Below are 26,836 nucleotides of genomic sequence, written 5' to 3'. Positions count from 1 at the left end.
CCCCCGCGGCCGGCACCCCCGCCTGCAGATGCCCTGTCTGCGCAAGGTGAGCGACACCAGCACCGGCAGCCGCTCCGCGGGGAGGGGGCACCGCGCCGGGGCCGAGCACGGCGGAAACCGGGCACCGCCAACGTGGGGAGCGGGCAACCGGTGTTGGGACTGTGGGGATCTGGCACGGGCATCGTGGGGAGGGCGTACCGAGGGCACCGGGCAGCGGCACCGTGTGGAGCGGGGACGGGGCGCTGGGACCGTGGGGACCAGACACTGACACTGCCCTGGGTTACTCGGGCGTCGGAGGCGCGGGCGAGGGATCGCCTGGGACTGGGGCAGCACCAGCACCACCCAGAGAACGCGGGACAGCGGGTAGACCGGAGTCGCCACGGGGCACCGGGAATCGCCCCACCAGGGAATATCCACGGGCAGCGCCCCAGAGCTGCGTGTTCTGCTCCCCCACGCCGGGCTGGGGTGCTGCCACAGCCTCGGCAGAGCTCACTCCCCAACACCGGGGTTCTCCGGGCCAGGGATGCCCGAAGGATGAGTGTTTGCAGCTCCAGCATCACATGCTCGTCCAGCTGCTGGGTGCCTCGGTCAGGCTGTGGTGTGCCCGGCTGTCCCTAGGGCTGGGCACGAGGTGTCCTGGGGCACTGCGGGGCTCCAGGCTGTCCCCAGGATGTGCACGGGTGTCCCTGTCGGGTTGCGGGGACCCAGGCTGTGTGCAGGTCCCAGGGTGCCCGGGGTCACAGTGAGGGGAGCCAGGCTGTGTCCGGGCCCGGTGCCGCCGTCGCGGGGCTGAGCACAGCGGTTCCTTGCCCGGCAGATGGAGCGGATGATCGTCAGCATGCAGGACCCCGACATGGGCATCAAGATGAGGAACCAGCGTTTGCTCATCACTGTCATCCCTCACGCTATGACAGGTGGGTCTCCGCCATGGGGTCCCCCGCGAGGAGGGTGGGGAAGGCGTGTGGGAGCCCCCCGGGTGTCCCCAGCCCCGCAGCAGCTCCTGTCCCCGCACCCCGGGTGCTCAGAGCTGCAGCTGCGATCAATTATGCATCGGCTGCGAGGGGCGGGCGCTCGCACGTCCTTGGCAGGGCCCTGGTCACCCTGAGTGACCCCTGGCACTGCCACCAGGTGCCCCAGCCGAGAACCCCCCTTGTCGAGAACCCCCTATTGCGCCTCAATAACACAGCCTCTGTCCCCAGGGAACGACATCGTGGAGTGGCTCATCCAGAAGTACGGAATCTCCGAGGAGGGTGAGTGCCCTGGCAGAGGCAGCTGGCACCGGGGGGCGAGTGGGGCTGCCGAGCCTCCCCGCAGCCCCCAATCCCATTCCGCAGAGTCGCTGCACCTCGGCAACCTCATCGTGAAGCACGGCTACATCTACCCCCTCAAGGACCCGCGCAGCCTGGTGCTGCGGGCGGATGAGTCGCCCTATCGCTTCCAGGTACAGCCGCACCGGGGCACGGCACAGCCCAAACGCCGGGGCTGTCCCGGCTGGGCACCGTGGCACCCCATGGCAGGTGCCTCAGCCGCTTCCTCCCCCACAGACCCCCTATTTCTGGACCAGCACCAAGTGGCCGGCCACGGAGCTGGACTACGGTGGGTGCCGCCGTGCCGCTGGCACCAACACGGGCTGCGAGCCCTTCCCAGCCCCGCTGAGCGCCGCCGCTTCTCTTGCAGCCATTTACCTGGCCAAGAAGAACATCCGCAAGCAGGGCGATCTGATCGAGCACGAGAAGGTGAGAGGTGCCCTCCTCACCCCTTTGATGGGCTGGGGGAGTCCCGGCTCACCCAGGAGCGGGGTCTCACCCGTGGCGGGGGGCACCGGCTCTCCCTGTGCTGGAGCGGCAGCAGGACCCGGGGCCAGGCAAGGGGAAAAGTGCTGCACCGTCCGTGCCTACCTGTCGCTCCCCAGGATAACTACAACCTCCTGCACAAGCGGATCAACCACACCTGGGACTTCGTGGTGATGCAGGCACGGGAGCAGCTCCGGTGAGTGCGGGCACGGCCGGCACCGCTGCGGCCCGGGGAGCGGCCGGGATGGAGCAGCCCCGGGTGCCGGGCAGGCAGGGTGCCAGCACCTCCCCGCTGCCTCTGCACGCCCAGGGCAGCCAAGCAGCGGCGCAAGGGCGACCGCATCGTCATCGACTGCCAGGAACAGGCGTACTGGCTCGTCAACCGGCCCCCGGTGAGCGCGGGCTGGCGGGGAGGGCTGGAGGGTGCAGCCCTGGCGTCACCCACGGCCTCGGCCTGGACAGCGGGGCTGGGGGCGCAGGGGGTCCCCCCGGCCTCCAGCATGATGCTCTCGTTGTAGCCAGGAGCCCCTAATGTGCTGGAGCAGGGTCCCGAGCGCAGGAACTGCCACACCACCCGTGTCCAGCTGGTGAGTGGGGATGTCCAGGCAGCCCTGGCGCTGCCAGTGGGCACAGGGCACACCCAGTGCCTGCGCCGGCGTGTAGAGCTGCCCCGGTGGGTGCCCACCCATCTCACCCCAGCCTGTGCCCACATTTTGGGGTGAGGGGTGGGCCCCAGCTCTGCTAACATCCGTGTGTCCCCCCACCCCATGCATGGAGAGTCCGTGGGTCTGTCCTTGCACCCACCACCCCTCTGTGCCAGCACCTCTAATCCCTGCAGGGCAGCTGTGCTGCAGGGAGCCCTGGCAGCACTCACCAAGCCCTCCCTTGTGTTGTGACCCCACTAATGCTGCCCCAGCACCCCCAGGCTGTCCTCACTAACCACCCACTTTCTCTTCTCTGCGCCCTGTGCCGTGTCCTCTGCCCACGTAAGTGTCACTAACCTAGGGCTGGTGTCACACCGGGGTGTGGAGGGGGGGAGGCCACGGTTCATTCCACAGGCTGCGCTGGCTGAGCCAGGAGGGCAGGGGGAATGAGGCTGGGGGTCATGAGGATGGGCTACAGAGTCCCAGGGTGGGGGAATGGGTGCCTGGATTGTCCAGGGCGCTGGTGGCAGGGGAATGTCCTGGTCCCACTGTGCCCTCACCCAGCCCTGTGTGTCTCTTGCAGACCAAGAACATGGATTACTACAAGCGAGAGGTGAGTGGGGAAAGGGGTGGGGGCAGCTCCTGGGGGACATGAGCTGCCAGGCACCCCAACATCTCCCCTGCGCCTGGCCCCAGATCGAGTACTGCAGAAAGGCCATGGCCAGGACCAGGGTGAAGTCCTCCATCTGCCTTGAGGGGTGAGTGGCAGCCGCTGCCCCAGCCACGGGCTGGGCCCCTGGTGGGGTGACAGGGCCACCCCCATCCCGGCAGCTGGTGCTGGCACCACTGCGCCATGTCCCTCAGCAGGGAGTGGAGCTGAGGCTCTGCACAGCTTGGGCACATCCCCACCGTGTCCCCATCATGTCCCCACGGTGGCTGGGGGTTGGTGGCCCTGGTGTCCTCCAGCCACCACTCCTGGCAGGTACATCAAGTTCAACGAGCAGTATGTGCCCCACGACCCCATCATGTCCGGCTGCCTGCCCAGCAACCCCTGGATCACAGATGACACCACGTACTGGGCCATGAATGCCCCCACGTAAGTGCCCCAGGCCCCCCACAGCTCCAACCCACAGGAGAGGGTTGTGGGGTCTGTGGGGTCAGGCAAGCTGCCATGGGCTGCCAGCCCCAGTGCCGCTGTCACCCACAGAGTGACGACCCCCACAAAACTGCGTGTGGAGCGCTGGGGCTTCAACTTCAGTGAGCTCATCAACGACCCCCTGGGCCGGGCACAGCTCCTGGAATTCCTCAAGAAGGAGTTCAGTGGTGAGAGGCCCCAGCCCCAAAACACTGCTGTGTCTTGGCAGTCCAGACCCACCACTGTGACCCAGCACTGCCAAACCCACCATGTCCCAGGGGTGCCTAAATCCACTGTCCAATCCCAACACAACCAAAGCAACCCATTACCGTGTCCTGGCTCTCCTCAGCCCTCCAGCACATCCCAGTACCTCCCAGCTAATCTGCCCCAGTTTCCCTGGTTCCACTGTCCCAGCTGGCTCTGTGCCCATGAGGGAGTTGCCCACAAGGGGTGCCCAGTGCCATGTCCCCATTGCCAGCACCATGTCCCCCTCCCCAGCTGAGAACCTGAGCTTCTGGGAGGCGTGTGAGGAGCTGCGCTACGGGGAGCAGTCCCGCATCGCCGAGATCGTGGACTCCATCTACCAGTGAGTGTCGGGAGGACCAGGATGGAGGTTTTGGGGGTGCTCAGGCCATCACGGTGCCCTGTCCCGGGGCGGGGCCGGGCTCACCGCCGTCTGTGACTCCCCAGGCAGTTCCTGGCTCCCGGGGCCACGCGCTGGGTGAACATCGACAGCAAAACGATGGAGCGAACACTGGAGGGCATCAAGACGCCCCATCGCTACGTGATGGACGATGCCCAGATGCACATCTACATGCTGATGAAGAAGGTGGGTGAGGGCGGGGCTGGGCAGTGCCGGGCTGGGCAGGATCCTGACGTCTCTGCTCGCCCAGGACTCCTACCCACGGTTCCTCAAGTCGGACCTCTACAAGAACCTCCTGGCCGAGGCCATCATTCCCCCGGAGACCAAGAAGCGGTGAGGGCAGGGGCCGTCCCCTGGGGCCCACCTGGGGTGGTCCCCGCCGCTTCTGACCCCGTTCTGCCCGCAGGGTGTTCCCCTTCATGCGCAAACAGCGGCACTCCAGCCCCAGCCCGGCGCTGCTGCTGCCCGCGGGCGATGCCGAGGAGAGGAGCAGGAGCCCTTCCACTGCCGCCGTCCCCGAGGAGGAGAGCTGAGAGCCGCAGCCCCCCGGGAGCCCCTGACCCAGCACACCCAGCCCCGCCGCAGGACCCTGCCGGCAGTAGCACTGGAGGACAGAAGCCATATTCCCCCCGGGGCTGACCCCGCCGCAGCCCCCGCTCACATCCCCACACCCTCCCGCCCCTCGGGGAAGCCGCACCCAGCCGGCCTGGTGCGGGGTCACCCCCTCCTCCCACCCCGGGCACGACACAGTAAAACCCCCGTGGGGAAACATTGAGGCTCCCGTGGTTTTTGGGGAGCGGGGCCGGGGCGGCACTGGCAGGGTGGGAGGTGCACAAAACGCTGCCCACTTCTCCAGGCTGGATCGTGACCTGAACTCTGGGCTGGAAGCGATGTCCTCCCACGCCTGCAGCAGCCAGCAAGGGTGCAGAGCCCGGGAGGGGACCAGCCCCCCCAAACGTGTGCCCATGGCACAGCCATCACCCACAGATGTGCTTGCTCCCAGGGGCAGCACCAGCCTGAGCTGGCACAGCAGGCATTACCCGTGTGCCACTGACACCCCAGGGGGACAGAAAGGCCCCTGGATGGGGCTGGAGTGACGCAGCCCTGTGGGCTGGCAGGGGCACCACTGGAGGAGCAGGGCTGGCAGCTGAGCCACTCTCCCTGCCCATGGATTGTTAATCTGAGCAGAGGCTGGGGATCGCACGGCAGGATTATTCCCCTGCTGCAGAGGATTATCGCTGGTGGTTACATAAAGGAGAGGGGGGCTGATGCCCAGCAGTGCTCAGCCCTGGAGCCCAGCCTGCTCCACACGTACCCACACAGCAGAGCTGGGGACAGCTCCAGCCCCAAACGGACCAAGAGGCGCCATCCCGTATCCTGGCTAACAAACACCGTTGGGATGCTGAGGATGGCATCCTTCCCTGCCACAGAGCCTGGCACGGAGCAAGGGGCGTTCTCAGCTCCGTGCTGGGGCAGACAGAGGGCCCTGGGGCAGGGGAAGCTGCTGGAGCCTCGGTCACAGGATGGAGCTCGGGCCCTCGGTGCTGGCAGCCAGCGGGCAGTGACAGATGGTCCCGCGCTCCAGGAGACAGCGCCTGCCACGCGTCTCCCTCCGGCTTGATCCAAATCCAAACCCCGGCATGAGATTTTCGTGCTGATGGACTGCAGTGGGTATCTGGGGTGTAAAACCAGGTCACAGAGCCCCAGGTGGGGGGCAGGGACGGGGTGGCCCAGCTTGGTTATCTAACTCCAGCCTCTCTCCATACACTCCCTTCTCCTTTTTCCTGGCCCATCACCTGCCCACAGCAGGACAGGGCACCTCAGCCATCAAAGCACCACCAGGATTCCTGGATCCCTCCCAAGAAGGGGCACCTTCTGCCTTGAGGAGGTCACTCAAAAAATCCCAAAGTCTTGTGCTACATCCAGTATCAAAGCAGGGCACCATTTACAAACAATGCAAAAGAGGGTTTATTGAAACCATTCCGGTTAGAGCAAGTCCAGCACGGCACAATTTGCAATAAGTTAAAGAACCAAACCAAACAGTCTCAGTGTTAAAAACCACACTAACACAGAACACAGTGATATAGCCATTGCCACCCAGCTGAGTTATTGAATCAAGGCACAAAGTCATTCATTAAATACTGCAAAAAAACAATTACACAGGAAATAAGCTGGAAAACAGACTGGTTTTGTTAAGAAGGTGCTGGTTTGGCACTGATGCATTTAATTGAGCTGCCACGGTGAAATCTGCATTTCCAAACTGTCCAGAAACATTACTGGACAACTTAAAGCCAGAAAAGCTTCCCAAAGCTGAAAATCCAGCTCTCCTCAAGGAACATTCAGTTTGCCTATGGGAAGGTCAAGTCTGGGTAGGGATCTGAGGAGGGAAGAGTGCGGTGAGAATACAGCTCAGGCACCTTGCTCCCAGCCAGGGGAATCTCAGCAGGAAACAATCCACATCCAGCACTCAAGCTGGACTGCAGTGCAAGCCTGGGGGTCCCCTGCCCTGTGCCCTGCCCCAGCTGGCTGAGGGCAGCCTCAATCCAGCCCTCTTATGGCTGCAACACTGGCACAGAGACCCGGGGGGCTGTCGGGCCTCAGGTGCTGAGCAAAGAGGAAACCCAAGCTGGGGGACATGGCTGGGGAGCCTCCCTGCACTGCTGAACTCTCTCAGAAAACAGCTGGGAAGAGAGGCAGAGGGGCAGCCCCACCACTTTGATCCCAGGGTGCTTTGAAGGGTGTGGAGCACTCTGCAGAGAGCATCCCTGGCTCCCTGCACAGCCGGGACACCCCAGGACTGGCTGCCTGGGATATGGCCATGGGGCAGAGGGAGATAGGGCACCCTCAAGTAGCCACTGGCCAGCTGGAAGCAGGTGTCCAGGCAGCCCAGCTCCCTGTGCTGTCAGCCTGGGAGGGCTGGGGCTGTGGAATGAGCTCCTGACAGCAGCTGCCCAGTGGCACATTCGGGCTCAGCAGTGGCTGAAGGGAAGAGCTGATGCCTGATGCACATTCCCATCCTACAGTGTTTCTGCACATCCCCCAAATTCAGACTCAGCAAGGGAGGGAGGCACTGGCCAAACCCCCTCCAGCACTCGAGGTTATTTTTAGGCCTATTTTTATTTTCAGGACAAACTGTTTGTCTTGGGTTGCAATGCAAGATGTAACCAGAAGTGTGTATTCTATTCCCACCTGTTAAAACCAGGTGGGGCAGTGTTCTTTATCTTTTCTACAACCCATCCTCCCTCCAGGGGGATATCTTCTGTTCATGAGCCATTCATTCTCACTGCAGGACTGATAAAATTCCACCATCCCATCGTGAGATGCTCCACACAGGGGAGGAGCCAAGCATTCCTACCTGGATATAATTGGAGCCTTTTAACACCACAGCAGCCTTTCCCCACTGGATTCCCAGAGAAAAGAGCAGACCCATCTACACCTCCAGACCTTCAGAGGAAAACTATGCCATTCTACAGGATCATTGCTTCAACAGAACCACATCTGTCACTCCAGGAGGACTGCAGCCACCATTTAACTGGATTGCTACCAACACCCTGACCAACAGGGTGTCAGGCTGTATTCTGACTCTGTCTGTGGGTTGTTTTTTCTTGGTTTTCTTTTCTTGTACTACTGCATTTTTATTTTAATTTCCTTCATAAAGAACTGTTATTCCCATTCCTTTATCTTTGCCTGAAAGCATCTTGATTTCAAGATTATAATAATTCGGAGGGGGGGGGAGGTTTGTATTTTTATTTATTTCATGGGAGGTTTCTGCCTTAGCAGACACCTGTCTTTTTCAAACCTCTTTTCAGGTTTGAAAATCTGTTTTCAAGGCTCTGCACCTTGTTTCTACAGCCTGCATTGGCACCCATCAGGACAGGGCAGAGCAAACACCTCACAGTGCTACACGGATCTCCAGGAGAAACATGTCATACCCACACAGCAGCCTGTGCCATCCCCTTGGGATACCAGGCTGGGCAGAGAGAACAGTGCTCGAGGATCCTCACCCAGCACCTCCTCAATTCCAAGGGCAGGGAGGCAGCACAGAGCTCCTGCCCTTCTCCTGGCAGCAGGGACAGTGCTTGGAGAAGGCTCCTCAGCAGCTGCAAGGCTGAATGAGCAGGGTGCTGGCACTGTCACTTGGGTACAGGGCTTCCCAGAGCAGCAATCCCAGCTTCCAGGAAAGGTTAAAGTGCAATTCTACTCAAGCCAGATCCTCTGGTTCCTTAAATCTGGAGAGGTGGTGGTGGTACCTCCAGAGAGCAGCCAGCCTGAGCTCAGGGGGGATCTCTCACCACCTGTAAGCAGACTGAGGGGAGGAAGGAACACTGATGGATGAGGTGAGAGGATGAGCTCCCACCAACACTGCACAGCCTGGCTGGGAAGGAAGCAGCAGAGGACACAGGTAATCTGGTGACTGTGAAGTGGGACACATGGAGCTGTTCCTGGGAGAAAAAGCCATTTGCTAGGTAGAATGACACTTTAACCTGTGCTTTGCTGGCCCAAGTGACACCAGACACACCACAGCCATGGCTGGGGTCACCACACACCTCCCACCACTACTGAAGCAGGGCCCAAATGCAGGAGAGGGTAATTGCATATCAACCTGCAGCCAAGCACCTCTCCCCAGCCAGGAGAGCTGACTCACAAGGGAAATCTAACACCACACAGCGAACTCCATTTCTCAGACATCCAACTCCACTTCTCAGACATCCCAGAAATCATCAACTCCAGCATCTCAGCAAGTACATGTTTTCCTCCAGACACACTCCTGAGTCAGCACAGTTCTGTGGGCACAGAGGGAGGGAGGAGAAAGCCCTCCTCCCTGAGCTGATGACACTTCAGTGGTGGCCAAGCACTGAAGTCCCAGCAGCTCTGAGGACGGATGCTCTGGCAGCTGCCCCCACAGCCTGCAGGTCCCTAGACACTGGGGGTGCTTCCCTGCCAACCACACTTTGGTTCTGTGGATCAAGAAAAGCAGCTTCCCATCGGAATCCAGGCTCTGGGCTTGTTGAGAGCACGGCTGCAGAGCAGAGACAGCCTCTTCCCACTCCTCGGCAAGTTCAATCTCGGCTCTGGAATCGCATCCTGTAGAGGCGGTCCCGGATGTGCTGCTCATTGTCCCCGTCCATGTGGCGCAGCCAGATCACCTTGCTCACCAAGACATCCTCCTTCAGCTTCCTCTTCATCAGGGACACGAGGCCTGGCCCCTTGCCAGGCTGGGGGCCCCGCAGCAGCACGTAGCAGGCGTGATGGCTCCGCTCGAACAGCGCCGCTGCAACACGGAGCACATGGAAACCCAACCTAAGCCTTCTGTGCCTGTACTGGCCACCAGACCCAACACCACCCACAGGGACCAGGAGGGACCAGAGTCCTCCTGCAGCTCCTCACTGGAGGGCTGGAAGGAGAGGACTTACCAGTGAACGCAATGATCTGGTCTGTGCTGTCACGGAGCTCCAACAGGACGTGAGTGTAGGAAGGATGGAAAAGGTACAGCTTTGAGAGAGGAGCTCTGTGTCTCTGCAACCAACAGGACAAACCAGGACACACACTCACACGTTATCCCAGAGACAACACCAGCACCAGCCTCAGCTACTGCTCACACTGGACAGGATACACCCAGCCAGACACTTGTCAGCCCAGCTCATCCTGACCGATGCCATTAAGACTAGTGCTGGGATTTTGCTTACTGCTCTCCTTCCCACCCCGAGCTTCCTGCAAATAGCTGGCCTGTCTGCTGCAGGCAGGGGACAGATTTTTGCCTCAGGGCTGGCAGAGTGAGCAAGGAAAGTGGAGGAAGCTCAGCTGGTGCTTCAGCAGCCTCTGAGACACAAACTGTCACCAGTGCTGCCTGCCACTGCCCCAAGGGCTCTGCAAGCAGCTGAGCTGTGCACTGAGGCTGCCAGAGGCTGCCTGGGGCACAGAGGACATTCATGTGGCCACAGAGATCACTGCATGCAATGCTGCCATGGGAGGCTCCCAGGGAAACAGCAGCAGCTCCAGAGGCAGCAGGCCAGAAGCCTCACAGCTCACCTACAGTGCCACACCAAGGCAGGGCAGTGACTTTGCTCACAGAGCCACAATTTTCTGAGGCTCAGGCTGAAAATGACAAAAGCTGCCAGTGCCACCACCTCCTGCAGGGACACAGCACACCGAACCCACACCCAGTGCATGAGGCTGCAGTGTCAGTGGCACTGAGAGATGGGAATATCAACACTGTGAGAAGGGGTAACTCCACCCAATTCTGGCACAAAGCCTGGAGAAGAAAAGCAGCCCTCAGCAGCAGCACTCACTGTCTCATTGCCTGGCTGCTGGTAGTCTCCCCACAAGAGGAAGGCAGAGCGGTGATCCGCAGTGGGAAGCGTGGCTGGGCCAGGGCCCTCTGCTCCTGAGTTCAGCTCCAGCTCCCACTGGACTGCTCCAGATCCACTCTCAACAATCATAACCTAGCAGGGAAGAAGGAAAAGGAACTCATGACAAAGGCATCTAACAAGCCATGAGGGAGAAGTCAGGTCAGCTGTCTTTCCTCACACTGTCTATGGGAACAAGTATGTGACACATGGGAAGATGAGGAAATACTTGAAGCAGAGCATCACAGAGCTGTGAGACCTGCAGTTGGCCACATTAGAGTAAAATCACAAGTTCTGCAGCTACTTCAAGGGGTTCAAAGTTCTGTCATTGAAGCCTCTTGCTGAGAAGAGAATTAAAGTGCCTGAGCTGGCTTCAATAACCTGTTGAAAGAGATCCTTTTACAGCTTAAAGCTTCCTAAAATCAGCCAGAGGGAACACATCCCACCAACTGCCCTTGAATCAATTCCTGCTTGAGCTGTGACATACTGAGAAATGGGAAGTTAAAAGGAAGATATTTCAAACCTTCTTCCTGTTGGGTCCAATTTCACTCTCCAGGACAATACTGTGGACATCAGGTTTGTAGTAACCAGACAGTGGCTCCCTGAGGGAGAGAAAGAGCAGGGACAGATCTGAATCCACCCTCATGGCTGGGCATACTTTGCTTTCCCAGCTGCCGCTATCCTCCCACAACTGCCCTGGTAAGAGACTTTACTGCCACAACATTGGGTTGGCCTGGTACTACCCCAAATCTGAGCCCAGCCACATCACAGCAGGCATGAGGAATCAAAGCTCTGAGCTCCTCCATCCTGAAGCAGCTCCCAGTACTTGAGGGGACAGAACACAATAAACAAGATCAAGATATGACCCAGGCAAAAAAAAAAAATAAAAAACTGCATCTGTCAGGACACTGCTGTTGCTGGGAACCTGGAAATGCCACATCTAGCCCACACTGAGAACACTACCTCAAAGCACGGGACACGTTGAGGGTCCAGACAGTGCGGAGATCTTTTGTGTTGATCAGTGTAGCCATCTCTGAGTCCACCACCAAGATGCTGTCCTTTGAGTGCTCAGGAACTTTTGCCAGGTAGTGAATGTCTCTAAATCTGAACAAGGACAGAGAAATTATTAAACTTTTTAGACTGTGGGTGGTTTACCCATGGGTGAGGTTTGGAGTTCTCTCCCTGCACAGTAAATCCAAATAGGAAACTCCAACATGCTTTCTCTGCTTTCCTGTGAACCCCGGATGATGCCATCAACACCAACCCTTTTCCTGAGCTTTGGATGTGCTCCCAAGTCCAAAAGCCACATAGCCAGGAGAGAACAGAGTCCCACCAGGTCATCCTGACAGGAACACCAGCACCCTCCATTTCACCAGCCTCCAAGACATAACCTCACACCTGAGAAGGGATGCGCGGTGTGTGGTATGGTCAATGTGCTTCTCCCAGTAAGGATCCGGCTGGAAGTTGGGAAGCTTAACTTCCATCCCAAGTGCTGCACTGCACAGATCTTGCAGGGAATATGCATACAGAGAGTTCTCTGTGCAAAAAGAAAAAAAATTTAAAAAGCAAGAATGAGACAGATAAGTTATCTTGCCCTTGCTCTGAACTCTATGATTTTCCAGATCTGTCAGATCAGCTATATTTTTAGGGCTTGCATCATAGAGTTGTAGTGGTATTTTGAGACTCAAGCCTGCTATTGAATGCTTTTAACATTTTATCTGTTCATAATCCAAGTGTTCCACAGTAATCATTTGCTATAAATGACTGCCTAATCCTTACATGCTTGACATTTGTTAAATAAAATCACTACAGTACATAACAAACTGCAGTTTAAACAGAAGCTCCCCCCCCTCTTGGCCCTGAACAGCTCTTTGACTAGGTGAAAACTCCACACAGCTTGTAAGAATGCAAAACACACTCTCAGATGTTTACTAATCCTGATCTCAGTTACAACCAGTCTTTCAGACTGAATTCCCAAGCAGAGCTGTACCTGTGTAGAAAAGGAAGTAGGAGGAGGAGTGCAGGTGCAGTCTGATGTAGCGAGCGTTGCCATCCACGCTCAGGCTGCCAGTGGAGCCAATCTGCTGGCCAGTTTTTCCTGAATGGATGAAGGTCTTCACCTACCCAGGGAAGGGATTAAAGACAAATACCAACAAGGTTAAACTGAATGGGAGCAGCACAGGCTTGGATGGAAAGTCTCTCCCTGGTTTTGGAGGAGCAGGCATAAGTTAGGTGACACCTTTGCTCTGAATTCTTCTCTAAGTTTGAAAAACACTTCCAGCAGAGCCACCTGCTCTGAGAATTTGCTACTTCTGTCACCCATCCTCCTTACAGACTGTGACTGTGGAACAGCAGCCCCAGCTCTGTAAGGACAGCAAAGATCCATTCAAGCCTAAGATGGAGATGACCTAATGTCAGTAACAATGCAGCATATGAACATGGGAAACTTTTGGCTTCACATGGTAGCTCTGCTAAATATTTTAAGTGCCTTAATCTACTCCTCCTTAGGGTCATGTGAGTCCAAGAAAATGAAAGAGCTGATAGGTTTCTTTCTATTCTTTATGCAGAGTAACAAAATCCACTAAAAACATTTCACCCAGGAGAATAAATGTTAAAGTCATGATCAGATTTAAGTATCTGAGCAACAGTCAGAGTCTGGGGAGTGCAATGGACTTTAGGGAAAAGTGAAACACCTGACCAAGAGAAACAGCATCCATCAGAGATGCTGAGTCAGGCAGGAACCCTTCCCTCTGTCTTGAGAGGGAGGGACTGGGAAAGAGAAGGAAATCTGCTGTTCCCAAAGCAAATCTGGCAGGTGAAAAAGGGATAAAGTTTGCTGGGGAAAATGAGAACACAACTGGAGAGGGAAAGCAACGCATCCACCAGCTATTCCCAGCCTCCTGCACTGGGAGGAGACACATACCAGCTCTGGCAGATCAGCTGCACCTTTACTGGCAAGCACTGGTCCAGTGGCTGCCCTGGGACAGTGACAGCCAGGGGTATTTACACAGGGAGAGAGAAAACACAACATTTTCCTTGCTGCACTGCCAATCCCTCTGTGCTGCCACAGGACACACATCCTGAAAACTGGCACATTTTCTGGGATGTGTTTGTGCTGAAGCTTGCAGCAGGTAGGGGTCAATGGACTCTCTGGAAACGCTGCCATGTAACCCTCAGCACATACAGACCCTTCCACAGACTGCTCACAGCTCTGCCCTTTCAACTGCAGCCCTTGATAGCAACAAAGCTCCTCTGCTTGAGTGCTGAATCTCCCTTCTGACCAGCCCTTTCCAAGCTGCAGAGCTCCACTCCAGCTCCTACATTTGCGTGATTTCTCAAAAGAGAACATACTTTTCCTTAAGTTGGCAGAGTGCTTGCCAAATCCAGAGGGAGGAAGGGATTTCATACCAAGATAGCAAGAGAGCTTAAATGGAAAACAGATCAAAAGGCAGTCCTGCAGAACAGAGGCTACATTCAAACTTTTCTTGGCTGCCTAAGATTAAAAAAAAAAAAACAAAAGTCTTGAGATAACTGGGATAGCAAAAGCAAGGAGGAAAGGAAACAGAGAGAACTGGAGGAGGTGGAGAAGATAGAATTTCTGATGCCTCTGGCAACAACAATGCCTTGGACAGCAAAACCCTATTTTCTTATGAAGGACATTGGCCAAGAAGGCCAATGGCACCTGGCTTGTACCTGCCATAGGGTGGCCTGCAGGGCCAAGGAAGTGTTTCTGCCCTTGTACTGGGTGTTGGTGAGGCCACACCCTGACTGCTGTGTCCAGTTCTGGGCCCCTCAATTCCAAAAGGACACTGAGGTGCTGGAGCAGGTCCAGGAAAGGGAACAGAGCTGGGGAAGGGTCTGGAGCACATGTCCTGTGAGATGGAACTGAGGGAGCCTGGGGGGCTCAGCCTGGAGAAAAGGAGACTCAGTGGGGACCTCCTCACTCTCTGTAACTCCCTGACAGGAGGGGCAGCCAGGTGGGGGTCAGGCTCTGCTCCCAGGGAACAGGGACAGGACAAGGGAAAATGGCCTCAAGCTGAGCCAGGAGAGGTTCAGGTTGAACATCAGGAGGAATTTCTTCCCAGAAAGGGTTGTTTAGCATTGGAAGAGGCAGCCCAGCAAGGTGGTGGAGTCACCATTGTGGGAGGTGTTCAAGGAAAGCCTGGACGTGGCACTCAGTGCTCTGGGCTGAGTGACAAGATGGGGATCAGTCACAGGTTGGACTTGATGATCTCAGAGGTCTGTTCCAACCTTAATGATTTCATAACTCTGGTATGAGGACATGGGGCTCCCACTGGTCCCATCAGACCCACAGGGAGCTGCAGCTTGTGTGCTTTGAACAGGACAGACTGGGCATGCAGACAATGTTGTGCCACTCCATCAGGGATGTAGATGCTTCAGCAGAAAACCTGTTCTAGCTACATGACTTTCCCCCTCTCAGCAATATTTGGAAGGAGATAATACAACCAGCAGCTGTTTCACTAAATGAACTCAGATCAGAATTAACCAGCACAGTGACACTGCAAGAGCAGTGCAAAGCAGACCACAGGCAGAGAGAGGGAAGGGATCAGAAAAGAGCAGTGCTGGTACAAAAGCACTGACTGTCAGCTGTGCTTTGATCTAAGAGCCAAAGCTGTCAGGGTTTGTTCACTTCCACTTCTCTAAGCAAAGAAGCAGGAAACTGCAAGCTCATCTTGCCCCAGCTCAATCCCCAGACAGCACAGGAACATGCAGTGAGGACAGCACACTGAGAAGGGGGAAGGGATTACTGCCCAGCTCTTTGATTTATTTTGTTTTTTAAAATCATAAAACACTTGTGCTGATCTGGGAGCACATCTCTGGAGGGTGGGAAAGAACCCATCCCAAACCCACAGAAACCAGAGGCCTCTGGACACTTCCTCTGAGATTAGAAGGTAGAAATAAACAGCATTCCTGCCATCCCCTGTGGCAGCCACAGGTTATCAGAGCTTCAGGACGACATACCTGGCCTCCTTTAGTAATAAACATTATCAGGTCCTCAACTCCATCATTATCCATATCTGGAATCACTGACAAAGGAGTCAGCACAGTATAATTAGCTCCAAAGTCACTGGACTGCCTCCATAGAACTGCCCCTGGAAAACAGTGGGAAACAGTCATTAAAAGGCATCTTAGGTTGAAAGGGTATTAATGCTCCTGTTCCAGCACATCAGCACCACAAACCAGCCACACTTATGCTCATCATGGGGTACCTCCTTGCCTTTCTGCATTCCCAATGAATCCCAGCACCCACAATTTCATCTTACATTGGAAAGCAATCCTAGCTGCCTGCAGGAATGCACCCAAACACCCTGGCACAAAGAACAGCTTGCTTCCCTCGTGCCTTTGGTTAACAAGCTTCCCAGCATGTTCATGGCATGGAGAATCCTTTGTTGTGATCCAAATCCCTGCTGCTGTGCACTTAAATCTGCAGACATTTTGAGACCATAAAGCACCTGAATTCTGACCAGTGTTGCTGCAACTCCTGGCAGAACCTTCTTTGCTGCAACTTGTCTCCTGCAGATATTCCTGCAGATGTTTCCCCACTGACATGACCAGCCACAACTCAGGCCACATCCCACCTCTCCCTTGTCTGAAGAACACACACAGCCCAAACTTGTTTGTAAATTGAGGTATCAAAGCTTTGCTTTTTAAAAAACTGGGGGGTGGCTGCGTGGGTTTCTCTTCAACAGCTCCAGACCAGTTGAGTGGCTCTATCCATCCACTGTCCAAGGCTGTGGGCCACTTTCCAGTCACTGCCCAGTGCAATTTGCAGTGGAATCTGGAAGGGAGGACCCTGCTGGGGGGGGTTTTCTTTCTAATGAACACTTCAGTGTCTGATTAGGTGCTCCTAGGGCAAATGTTTACCCTCCCTTTTACCCAGCATCACACACAGCAATTATCATTTCAGGAATGCAAAGTAATCATCTGTTCTTTGTTAGGAAGGCAGCTGGACTGAAAGCCAAGGAATTACTACTTGATGCTGTCTGCAATAATTTAAGGCAGGCTGTATTTCTAGTAGGATTGCTCCAAAGCTTTTACTGCAACGCTGAAAAAACCACTTGGATTTGTTACTATGACAACAGATGTGAAGTGAAGAGAGCAGATTTCCTAGTTTCCTTAGGAAATCATGGGAAGGCAAAGAATTTTGCCCTCAAAGAAAAGAAGCAGGCAGAGGAAGAAGAGAAGTTTTAAATTACCACATTCTAGCTTCAGGACTGTCCAAAGGTACAAGAGTAAGACCAGGATAATGAAATTCACTTGTCAGTGCAAAGGCTCGAATTGGTGGTGGTTAGACAGAAGACAAAGTTTGGGAGAAAATATCTTATTCTCTTAAAATAACAGTCTGAGTTACGAGAAACAAGTGACACTGAGCTGGATTCAACCCCAAGCACTTGAGAAGTTTTCCATGCTCTAACCCAGCCCTCTCCTGCTCCATCAGCAGGAGATGGGGCTGTCGTGTCTGACATCTGCAGTGCCGCGGCACTTCCTCAGAGCCCGGGGTCACGGCACCAGCACGGCACGAGGAGCCAAGATGGAAATCAGACAAGTGCCTAGACTGCAAATCTAACCTGGGTGAAAGGGTTGGATTTTTTTGGTCTGGAAGGAATAATAAAATCAGAACTCCAAAGACTCTCATTTCAAGAAGACACAGAGGACACAGAGACTTTTCTCCCTGTCAGACGTTCTCCAGGTTGGAGTTCTGGTTTATTTATTTTAGTGGTTTCTCACATAGATGCAGTTCCATCTTCTGATCATCATGGTGCCCTTTCTGCCAAATCCCTCAGGAGACCAGAACCACCCACAGGGCTCACAGTTCAGGCTGCTGGAGGATCAGGTAAAGAGAGAAGGTGTAACAAAACTCTTACTCTTGTCTTCTTCCTTGAGACTCTGCCTTGGGCTATGGCAGAGATGGAATAATACACAGCTACAAAGACTTCTGCTTTGACCTGGAACAGTTAATCTTAAGCTCCTATGTGTCCCAGTTTGCTGGTCAGATAAACATGCAGGAATGTTAAGATGTCCCACACAAACAGGAGCATGCACTCCTACACTTCCCTTCCTGCCTCGGGTCACTTCTTGTGGCAATGAAGAAAGGAAGACTTAACACAACTTCAACTGATAAAAAAACATGAACTTTATCAGCATTTAAAGATCAAAACCACATCAGACACATTCAGATGATAATCTGCCTATCTCTCCTTCAATCTTCCTACTGACAGGGGCTAGACAGCCTGAGAGCCCTGGAATCTCACCAAATCCTCCACGATGATGAATCATTAACAGCTAAAGATTGTGCTGGCTACTGTTTTTAGCACACTGTGATGTAAGCTAGACTTTGCCTCTTTGAATACATTTAGCCTATTTAAATACATTTTATTCTGCTCTGCCCTCCTAACCCCCAGTCAACTAAGCTCAGAAACTATTTTTAACCTACTTAATAGCAAAAAAGGCATCAAATACATAAACTCCTGGGTTATTCACTTTTCTATCTGATGCATTTTTTTCTCTCTTGCTTTCAAGTTATCTATGGAATGTTTCCTTTGCTGTATTGCTGTGACCTGTAGCCTAGCCTGGTTCCTTCTCTCCATACTTGCCTTTATGGCTGTCTTTAGTTACAAGCCTTTGGCTCCACAGCCAGCTTTCTACACTTGGACCTGAAAGTAACTACTTCATTAATAGTCTGAAAATAACCTGTGCTAAAGCCTACACATGAGGAAAATGGTCCTAAGATGTCTCTGTTGGTACAGAAACTTTCTAGCTCTGTGTGCATCTACACTTCCATCTATACACTGGAAATTAAAAGCTACACCAGATTTTCCTCAGGTTCCTTAGAGCTGCACCTCTTGCTGTTTTTTTTTTTTCCAATTTTTGGAAAACAGGGTGTGAGGGGTTCAATACCAGATACAAAGGATGGGATCCTAGGGAGAACATGTACTGTTTAGACCTTTGAAACAGTGACCTCCAAAATGGAAATGTATTTTAGGCTTCACCAGCAAAGAGGGTTCAAGGTGCAGCAGATGATCACTGTTCCTAAAGTAATACAGGCACTCCTTACCCCCACCCACATTAGGCAAGATGATGATGATGAATTTCTCCACCTCTAAGTTTAGAAAGGAAGAAACCTTTCCAGAGGAACTAGGCAGAAGCGTAGACTACTGAAACAGACTGGCAAGCACTTATCCTGAGAGCTCTCCTTGACAACTATACAATCATAAATGCCTAGAACTCCCACTCCTCCTGCCACAGCAGGCACTCCTGGCACGCACACACAAATAACTGGGAAACGTTGCAGGTGCAGGTTTGTGTCTCACCCTGGAGAGTATAAAGTAACATTCACAGCTAGTGACTGCTCCTCCTGTTTCAAAAGCTGCTGGAACACTGGTCTTACAAAACAGTGGCTGGCACAAACCCCCACCAGAGCCCAGTCTTTGGAACAGCGAGGCCGAGAGCACGAGCTCCTCAACACAAGTGGCTCTGGCAAGGTTTCCAAGATAATAAATACCCAGTGCCCATTGTTCATGTACCAGCCAGTCATGTCACACTGACATCCCCCCTGGAGGCCACCAGGTGAGGACAGCAAGTGGCCCATCCATCCCCTGTGTGGCAGCAGGGCTCTGCTGGCACTCACCTGTCTGCAGGTCGACTGCTGTAAGGGACAGTGGATTCTCCACCACGAGGCAGCCCGGGGTCCCTGCCATGCCCAGCTGCTGGATGCCACACTGCAGCCACTGCACGTCCTTCGCAGCAGGGCTCTCCCAGAGCACGCTGCCGTTCGTGCCTGACATGGCAGCAATGAAGGCACAGGGAGACGGCAGCCCTGGGGAGAAGAGGTGTCAGAGGGAGCTGTCCCTGCACCCACCATTGCCACCCTGCACCACCCAGGAGCTGGGACTCACCCAGCTCCTCTCCCCACCCAGTTTTCTCTCCCAGTCATTAACTGGAACTAGAAGAGAAAGGACAGCCCTCACTAGAAGGTGTTTTTGAATCGGGTACCTTCATCCAGACAGGACATGTTGAAGCTGCTGCTGCCATTGCTGGATTTGAAAGCAAAGAGCACATCTCGTACTTTGTCTTCATTCACATCTTCTAAAACAAGGAACTGGTAGGGCACTGCAAGAGAACACAAGCCAAGCTCTGGTGAGGATCTTCTTTGCCCACAGCAGACAAAGTTGGAGGAAAACACAAATTCCTAGAGACCTACTCACTGCCTCCATCCTGGACATCAGGACAAATTGGCTTTTATATTAAAAAAAGCCATGTACACAAGTACTAAGGACAGGAAGTTAGTGCCAAACAATTTTTAAAATTTGCTATCCTCCAGAGGATTTGTCTTCTTGAAGAGGCGAATAGCCAGAATTTGAACTATGCTGAACAAACAACTCTGGTCTTGGAGTGAAGTTACTATTCTCAAAGTATAAAGAAGCCCCAGCCAAGCCCCACAAAACCCAGATACTCCATCTTTCTATCAGCTAAAAGCAGCTTTCCTGAGCTCACAGTGGGAGAACCCGGGATGTCTGCAGCACCTCATGCAGCTCAATCCCTGCTGTGAGCACTATCTCTGCATTTACAGCACATCCAGCACAACCCACTGCACACAAGATTAAAGAAAAGCTCTCCCAGAAGTGATTGCCGAGTCACTGGGGAGCAGGACCTAGGCTATAGAGCCAACTACAGCAACCGGAATAAAAATAGCTATAGTAAATATAAAACAATTTATTAAATAAACAAGATGGAATTATTCTTCTCCCCTTCCTGTCGGCCATGGGGAAAAGGGAGAAAGTCAAAGTGGCAGAGGAAAAAATGCCTAATTGCCTCCAACCTCAGCTCAAACTCCAAGGGAACATTTTAAAGAGCAAGCTTCAACACTGGTTTATTCCCAGATACCCTTTATCTCTTTTTTTTTTTTTCTGTGAACTAGGCCAGCCTGCTACCTTGTTAGCACTTCAGAGCAGCATCTAATTTCTCCACTAGATCCTGTAAACACCTCCTGGAAGGCCACTCCAATTATGATGGGCCATTGCTTATCCAGGTCAGGTATTCAAAGCTCTGGCTCCCAAGGGCTGCATCCCTGCAGGTCTGGCTCCACGTTGTGCTTACATAGAGGCCCACAACCCAAATCCGTGGCACAGAAAGGAAAAGGACTCTTGGTAAGTATTTATTCTGCTGCAGCAAGCTCACCTGCATTGTTGAAGTATTGGAACCATGTTCTTTCCGAAACTGGCCTCTCTGGGCAGGGAATGATAAAGGAGAAAGCAAACACAATGATCAGGCAGAGGAACAGGGAGATGAAGAAGGCAGCAGTGCGCCATCGGGACAGCCGGGACAGCCCCGAGGACTTGATAATCCTCCTCTCCACAAAGTTTTCATGGTTCTCCTGAGCTTTTACATCCTCAGTCTTCAGAGGGTGGATCTCAGCTTCTGAGTCCTTGTTATCCATCACAGCTCATTCATTGGTATTCAGACACCTTTCTTCCCCTTCACCTGCAACAATGGAAAGAGAAGTTAAAATACATTTTGAAATATATTTTAAAAACACAAATGAAAATATTCTGTGACTATCTGATATTCACACTGGAAACATTTAATGGCAGGTGAGCAAACCAGTGTTTTGTCACAGAGCTGGACACAACACACTGCTGGTGCCGGAGGTCTCCCACACAGAGCAATGGAGAGTCCGTGGAATGCAGGAACAGCACCAATTCTTCTCCAGAGAAGGAAATCAACCCTGCTGGAGCTGGACAAAGAAGGCTACAGACCCCACGCACAAAGGACTGACTGGTCTGCAGGTCTCCCTCCAGAAAAACACCCCAAAAGCTTCTTTTGTTGCAAAGACTTATTGCCTCCTCCTGTGTGTGTCAGCCTGACTCCCAGCTGGAGAGGTGAAAGGAAACACTTGTGACCTTTACATCCCAATATAAGGCAGTTCTCTAATGTGCACTTGAGCTTCCCCTGGAGAGAGAGAAACAGACACCAACACATTCTGTATAGGCATAAACCAAAGCTATTCAACACCTTCTTACATGAGAAACCACTGGGTAAGTTCAGCAACCCAGCCCTGAAGAAGGCAAAAGAGCAATGACTTCCCTCCCTGGAGAAAAATCAAGGCAGGAGCTGAGACTAAAATCAAGCAAATTTGATTTCATCATGGAAGAGCTAACAACTGCTATCTTACCTTCTCCTGCTACAAATCATAACCTTGGGCTACAACTATAATAAGCAGAGGGGTTCTGTGTTAATTTGCTATAAAAAGTTGGGGGAATGAGCCCTTGTCAAGTTAAGAGGAGCGTGTAAGTCATTAGCCACAACAACAACAGTAAAAATCCATGTTTTATACAGATTCTCTGATAGTGCTTCCCATAAGGGAAGAAATAAAGAATAACACATTCCAGTAGGCTTGGAAAAAGCTGCTTGACAGTGTTATGAAAAGTTATATCAGAGCAAATAACCATGACAACCAAGCCAATTTTCCATGACTGTGCCCCAGCAGTCACGTGTTTGGGTTGTCCACTGCAGCCATTTACTTCCCCAGCAGAAAAGAGCTTAAAGTCAGCATCAACACAGTGCAGAGAGCCTGGGATTCCAACTCCAACAGCAACAGGGCTCACTGTGTCTCACGTTCCTACTCAAGCTCATTTACAGGCTCTGTGAAACACGAGATGTTTCCTTCCTGCTCCTTCAGGCAGCTGTGGCCCCCCAGGCTGTCCCTGTCCCACTGCAGAGGCCTCTTCTGTTCTGGGTACAAATCACAAGGGGACAGATTGATGGCAAGGCAGCCCTGAGGCACAGAATCAGCAGGTCAGCCTGGCACTGTCAACCCTTAAACCTCAGAGCCTGCTGGACTTAGGAGCCCTTACTCCAACCTGAGCACTCTGGCATTTGTTCTACATCAAGTACAGGATCTCATTCCAGATAATTTAATTCGACCTGCACAATACCATGCAAACAAATCAATAATGCAGAAGTTGCATCTTATTCCAAAGATCTTACTTCAAGGATTTCATCTGTCCTTCTCATCAGCCCCCCAGCCACACCAGGGGTGCCTACATGAGGCTGGCTGTTCCCAGACCAGCAGCAAGCACCTGATGGGTAGGAAGGCTCCAGATGGAAAGGGGAACAGATCAAGTGGTGCTTTCAGCCTCTGCCCCGAGCTGAGCATTGCTCTTTTACTGCACCAGGCCTTGAGCAGGTTCACGGTACAAGGCTCCAGGCACAGGCTGAGCAAATGTTTTACTGGTGCAGAGTAGCCATGGCCACAGCAATGGGGACAGTGGCAGAGGGAGTTACGTGACCTCCCCTGTGCTGGGACAGGTGGCTCGTGTGTCCCTGGAGTGCCCAACTCCAGCAGCATGGAGAGAGGGATCTTCTCAAAACCAGCACCCTCAGCATGGGCTACAACAGGGCCCCAGTACAATCCCACTGGCCTCTCCAGCAGGGCCTCTGCAGCCTCCCAGTGTAGAGCTGGGATAGATCCAGGGCATACCAACACCTATGAGACTTCCCAAAAGGAACCAAACCCAGCTTTCTCCCCTCTGTCCAAAAGGGGCAACACCTAACAGCATTGATGGCATATTTTTATGACTCACTATAAATCCCAGCACTGTCATCTAGACTGGGATGAGAACAATAAAGAAGCAGTAATTATCCTGACAACCCCAGTAACTCCCCTCTTTTTTGCAGCGATGACCCTATGGAGCCACTGAGTACAAAGAGCTCTCAAAGCCTTTAAAGCAATTCTCTCTCTTTTCTTTCAGGGTTTGAATAATGCCCTTTGCACCCCTGCCAGAGCAGAGGCGGTGCCAGAACGAGGACCACAAAGGTCAATGGCAAAGACTCAAACAATGCAGGAAATCCCAGCGCCCGCTGCTGCCAAAGTACATGCTGGCAGCAGTGGAATGGCCTGAGCTCGGAACAACAAAGAGAGCTGGTAATTAGTTTAATTGAAGACAAGCAGAAAATGATAGTGTGCATCTGAGATGGTTTTACTGTGCTCTAGCAGCCGACATCTTGTCTCCTGCTGGAAGAGGACACAAAATAATTCAGCTGGGAAGTTTAAGGCATGCAGGCACCTTTCAAGGGAGCAGGCGGTGACAGGATTCTGCATTGCTGCAGTGTGACACACACCACATGCCATAGATCTGGGATGGGAGAAAACATGGGAGAAAGACTTTGTAGAATGAGAAATAATTAGAAGACGTGTGACAAACTCAAACTGAACCCAGACAGGCCAGGGAGTGTGGCAGCACAGCCAGGATCTGCATCTCAGACTCCAGGGCTTCCAAGCTTTAAAGGTTGCTTCCCCCAGCTGTGGGATGAGCTGGGAGCAGTCCCCAAGCCAAGCTGAGGGGGAGAGAACACCCTTTTCTGTACCACAGTAACAACAGGGACAGGACACACACAGCTTAACTCACCTTCACTGTCCTGTTTCCTGAAGCCACAGTGCAGATTTACAGATCTGATCTGCCTCAAACCAGCAACACTTGCACAGCTAAACCCAAGGGACAAACACCATCAGCAGCAGTCAGACAGAACTGCCTGACAAGCACAGAGAACCACAGACAGTCAGGTGGATGAAGACTGGTGACAGAAACCATTTAAGGATCTGTGCACTGGAAAGGTTTAACTCATTTTCCACACATAAAACACTGACCCACGGCATCTGGAAAGTCACCATGCACCAGTTCTTCCCGGAAAATTTCGAACAATATGCCATAACTTAGATTTGATGTTCAACACGTTTTTATCTTCCACAGAATGATGAAATCAGGTTCTGACTGGACATTTTAGGAACACAAACACAGCATTTGGCTGGTTTAGTTCTGTTTGGTTGGTTAGTTTAAGCACCTCAGAGGTTTCCTTCCTGTCAGCCCGAAACTGCTGAAACCCCAAGCTGCAAGCAATGAAGACAAAACAGCCAGGTTTTGCTCTGAATAAGATGCAACATTCCCATCACAGCTATTTCCCATGAGCAGACTGTTGGGTTTTTATCCCATGCACAGTGTGACACTGCAGCAAACTCACTGGGCAGTCACCTGCTGTGACATTCAGTCTCGGGTCATTTGTTCCTTTTTCTGCAGTCCCACTTACATCAGGACAAGAAGAAATAACATGTAAATTTTCCTAAAATGAGCTGTGCTCTCCCAAAGACCCTCAGGCTGCATGCTGCATCGTTTTGCTGGGTCATCTGCAGCTCACAGCTCTTTTCCTGACATCAGGTCACAGCCAAGAGCTGTCTGGGGACACTGACCCGAGCAGACCATCCCTGTCTGACACTGGGGCACCTCTGCTCCTGGCATGTCCCCAAGGCCCTTCGAGGGACACAGTTTGTAACCCAAACCCCACCAACAAGACTGGTGTGGCCCTGGCACAGGATTCTCAGATAATCTGTGGCTGCCCCTGGATCCCTGGAAGTGTACAAGGCCAGGCTGGGCAGGGCTTGGAGCAACCTGAGACAGTGGAAGGTGTCCCTGCACATGGCACAGGGTGGAATGAGATGAGCCTTAAGGTCCCTTCCAAATCAAACTATTCTGGGATTCTCCTGCTGGAGCTGTCTTCAGGTTCGTCTGAAATGACATTTAACCCTCCAGTGCAGACACAGCATGTGACACAGAGCACTCACAGAAAGGGAATTAGAACCTCCTCCAGAGCACAACCACCTTGCAATGTGATACATCTGCCATTTGTAGGAGAAAACTCTTATCCAGGGTAGTTCTCACTACAGACAAGAGTTCAAATACAGAATCTCAAACTGTTACCCAGTATTGTTTCCATAAGACCAATGGGAAGATCAAAACTCTAAGGAAAAGAACAGCGTTAAAGCTGCGTGGAACTGATTACAGGACAGACCAGTAATAACAAGTGAGCTGCAGAAACACCAGTCATTTATAATCCCTGGGCTTACAAGCTCCACTGCATCCAAACCTCTCCTCTCACCAACCCTTGTGCCATCTCCAAGGGTAGCTGTCAGGGGGGTGCTTGAACCCCCACCTCAGCCACAGGGCTCCCCTCTTGCCTCAGAAGCACAGTGACATCCCTCACTGCCAGAGACTGAGCACACAAGGGACTCTGGAGAGATCCCTGTGCATGAAAACCCCCTGGAAAAGGCTGTGGTCATTTCATGTAGGTTTATTCAAAAGACAAAAAAGTGCATTTTTTGGTGGGCACTCACTCCACAGCTCTGAATTCTGTGCTGCCTCCTGCACAGCCTGGAGATTTATGGCAGCATGAAAGGCCAGGCTTTGGGGTGGGGCTTGGAGCAACCTGGTCTAGTAGGAGGTGTCCCTGCCCATTGAGCAAGATAATCTTTATGGTCCCTTCTAACCAAAACCATTCCATGATTCTATGAAACAATGGCCTTCCTCCAGACGTTGTTGTCTTTCAGAGCCACCTTAAAGAGAAATCGCTTTTCTCCCCCCAGAAGTGGAATCTTTATTTCTGTCACACACACACAGAGCAAAGCTCCTCCACAGGCCACTCCACCCACACATCCATCCCTGGGGAGCCTCTGAGCTCCACAGGCAGCCCGATCCTGCCCTGGTACCGGGAAGGGCTGGCTCCAGTCCCTCCCTGCAGGACAGGCTGCCCCTCTCGTTCCCAGCTGTTACGCAAGATGTTTCTGCCTCACAAAATAAGAAGAGGCTGGAAATGAGGTCGGAGTTGAAGACATTGCAGTGTTTTCTTTCGGCAGGATGCCCTGTGATTCACGCCTGCAAACCAGGCTTGTGGGCTCCCGAGGGAAGGAGCAAGAGGACTTTGACCGTGTCCAGGGAGAGCGCTGAGGCTCTGGGTGTGCTGAGCTCCGCGGAGCTGAGGGGATTTCTCGGGCTGAAGCACAGACCCGCAGTCCCCGGTGGGAGCAACTCCCCAGGCCCGCTCGCAGCTGCCAGCCTCGGGATAAAGGACCTCGGACCAAAGGGAGCACCTCGGGCTTTGGAAAAAAGGATTAAATTCTCTCCCAGTCTCCTCGCTGCGGTTTGGGGGCACTTCTCGTGCTGCTCCAGGCGGACAGCGAACCCCTCCGGGCCAGCGGGGAAGGCCACGGGCTCTCACCGGCCGGGCCCTCCAACGGCCGCCCCGACCCCAGCGCTGCCAGCGCCAGCCCCAAGCTCCCGGAGCCGGGGGCAGCGCGCGGGCAGCGGGACGCTTCGGGAGCCGGCTCCGCTCCCCGAACGCCCCCTCACAGCGCGGAGGCGCGACCCGCGGACAAGGCCGTGTTCTCGGTGCGCAGCCACGGAGGCGCCAGGAGCGGACCAGGG

General features: G+C 53.4%; 2 protein-coding genes across 4 annotated transcripts in view; one reads left to right on the top strand and one right to left on the bottom strand.

Annotated features, from left to right (window-relative positions):
* Window positions 1–6: 6 nt before the first annotated feature.
* RGS11 (regulator of G protein signaling 11) lies at window positions 7–4,996 on the top strand. 2 transcript variants are annotated; one of them, XM_015642417.2, is made up of 17 exons: window positions 7–46; window positions 818–914; window positions 1,200–1,250; window positions 1,335–1,441; window positions 1,545–1,596; window positions 1,678–1,736; window positions 1,913–1,989; window positions 2,104–2,185; window positions 2,312–2,380; window positions 3,027–3,050; window positions 3,134–3,195; window positions 3,420–3,533; window positions 3,645–3,760; window positions 4,071–4,158; window positions 4,263–4,401; window positions 4,466–4,548; window positions 4,622–4,996. In XM_015642417.2, the coding sequence occupies exons 1-17, from the start codon at window positions 29–31 to the stop codon at window positions 4,746–4,748; spliced, it is 1,365 nt and encodes a 454-aa protein (XP_015497903.1). In that variant the 5' UTR covers window positions 7–28; the 3' UTR covers window positions 4,749–4,996. The 2 variants fall into 2 exon arrangements, with proteins under 2 accessions (XP_015497903.1, XP_015497902.1); XM_015642416.2 differs by having other exon boundaries at window positions 3,021–3,050.
* Window positions 4,997–8,888: 3,892 nt separating this feature from the next.
* Window positions 8,889–26,836, bottom strand: part of FAM234A (family with sequence similarity 234 member A) — an 18,068-nt gene continuing 120 nt past the window's right edge. The window contains exons 1-12 of one of the 2 annotated variants that reach the window (XM_015643257.3): window positions 23,993–24,954; window positions 20,763–21,065; window positions 19,578–19,694; window positions 19,213–19,401; window positions 15,546–15,676; window positions 12,553–12,682; window positions 11,961–12,099; window positions 11,526–11,666; window positions 11,086–11,164; window positions 10,506–10,658; window positions 9,630–9,732; window positions 8,889–9,487 (exon numbers count right to left, since the gene is read on the bottom strand). In XM_015643257.3, coding sequence (XP_015498743.1) covers window positions 9,276–9,487; window positions 9,630–9,732; window positions 10,506–10,658; window positions 11,086–11,164; window positions 11,526–11,666; window positions 11,961–12,099; window positions 12,553–12,682; window positions 15,546–15,676; window positions 19,213–19,401; window positions 19,578–19,694; window positions 20,763–21,021 — 1,653 coding nt within the window. In that variant the 5' untranslated portion in view covers window positions 21,022–21,065; window positions 23,993–24,954 and the 3' untranslated portion in view covers window positions 8,889–9,275. Of the gene's footprint in view, window positions 9,488–9,629; window positions 9,733–10,505; window positions 10,659–11,085; window positions 11,165–11,525; window positions 11,667–11,960; window positions 12,100–12,552; window positions 12,683–15,545; window positions 15,677–19,212; window positions 19,402–19,577; window positions 19,695–20,762; window positions 21,069–23,992; window positions 24,955–26,836 lie in introns of those variants that run through there. The other variant, XM_033518026.1, reaches the window with a different exon arrangement.

Source organism: Parus major, chromosome 14, assembly GCF_001522545.3.
Source record: "Parus major isolate Abel chromosome 14, Parus_major1.1, whole genome shotgun sequence".
NCBI classification, from domain to species: domain Eukaryota; kingdom Metazoa; phylum Chordata; class Aves; order Passeriformes; family Paridae; genus Parus; species Parus major.
This window is presented reverse-complemented; position numbering and strand designations above follow the sequence as displayed.

Excerpts from the sequence above, each read along its gene's own strand:
- RGS11 (XM_015642416.2), top strand. Across the intron at positions 3,051-3,133 it reads TGGATTACTACAAGCGAGAG|ATCGAGTACTGCAGAAAGGC; the intron begins GTGAGTGGGGAA and ends GCCTGGCCCCAG. Across the intron at positions 4,159-4,262 it reads ATCGTGGACTCCATCTACCA|GCAGTTCCTGGCTCCCGGGG; the intron begins GTGAGTGTCGGG and ends GTGACTCCCCAG.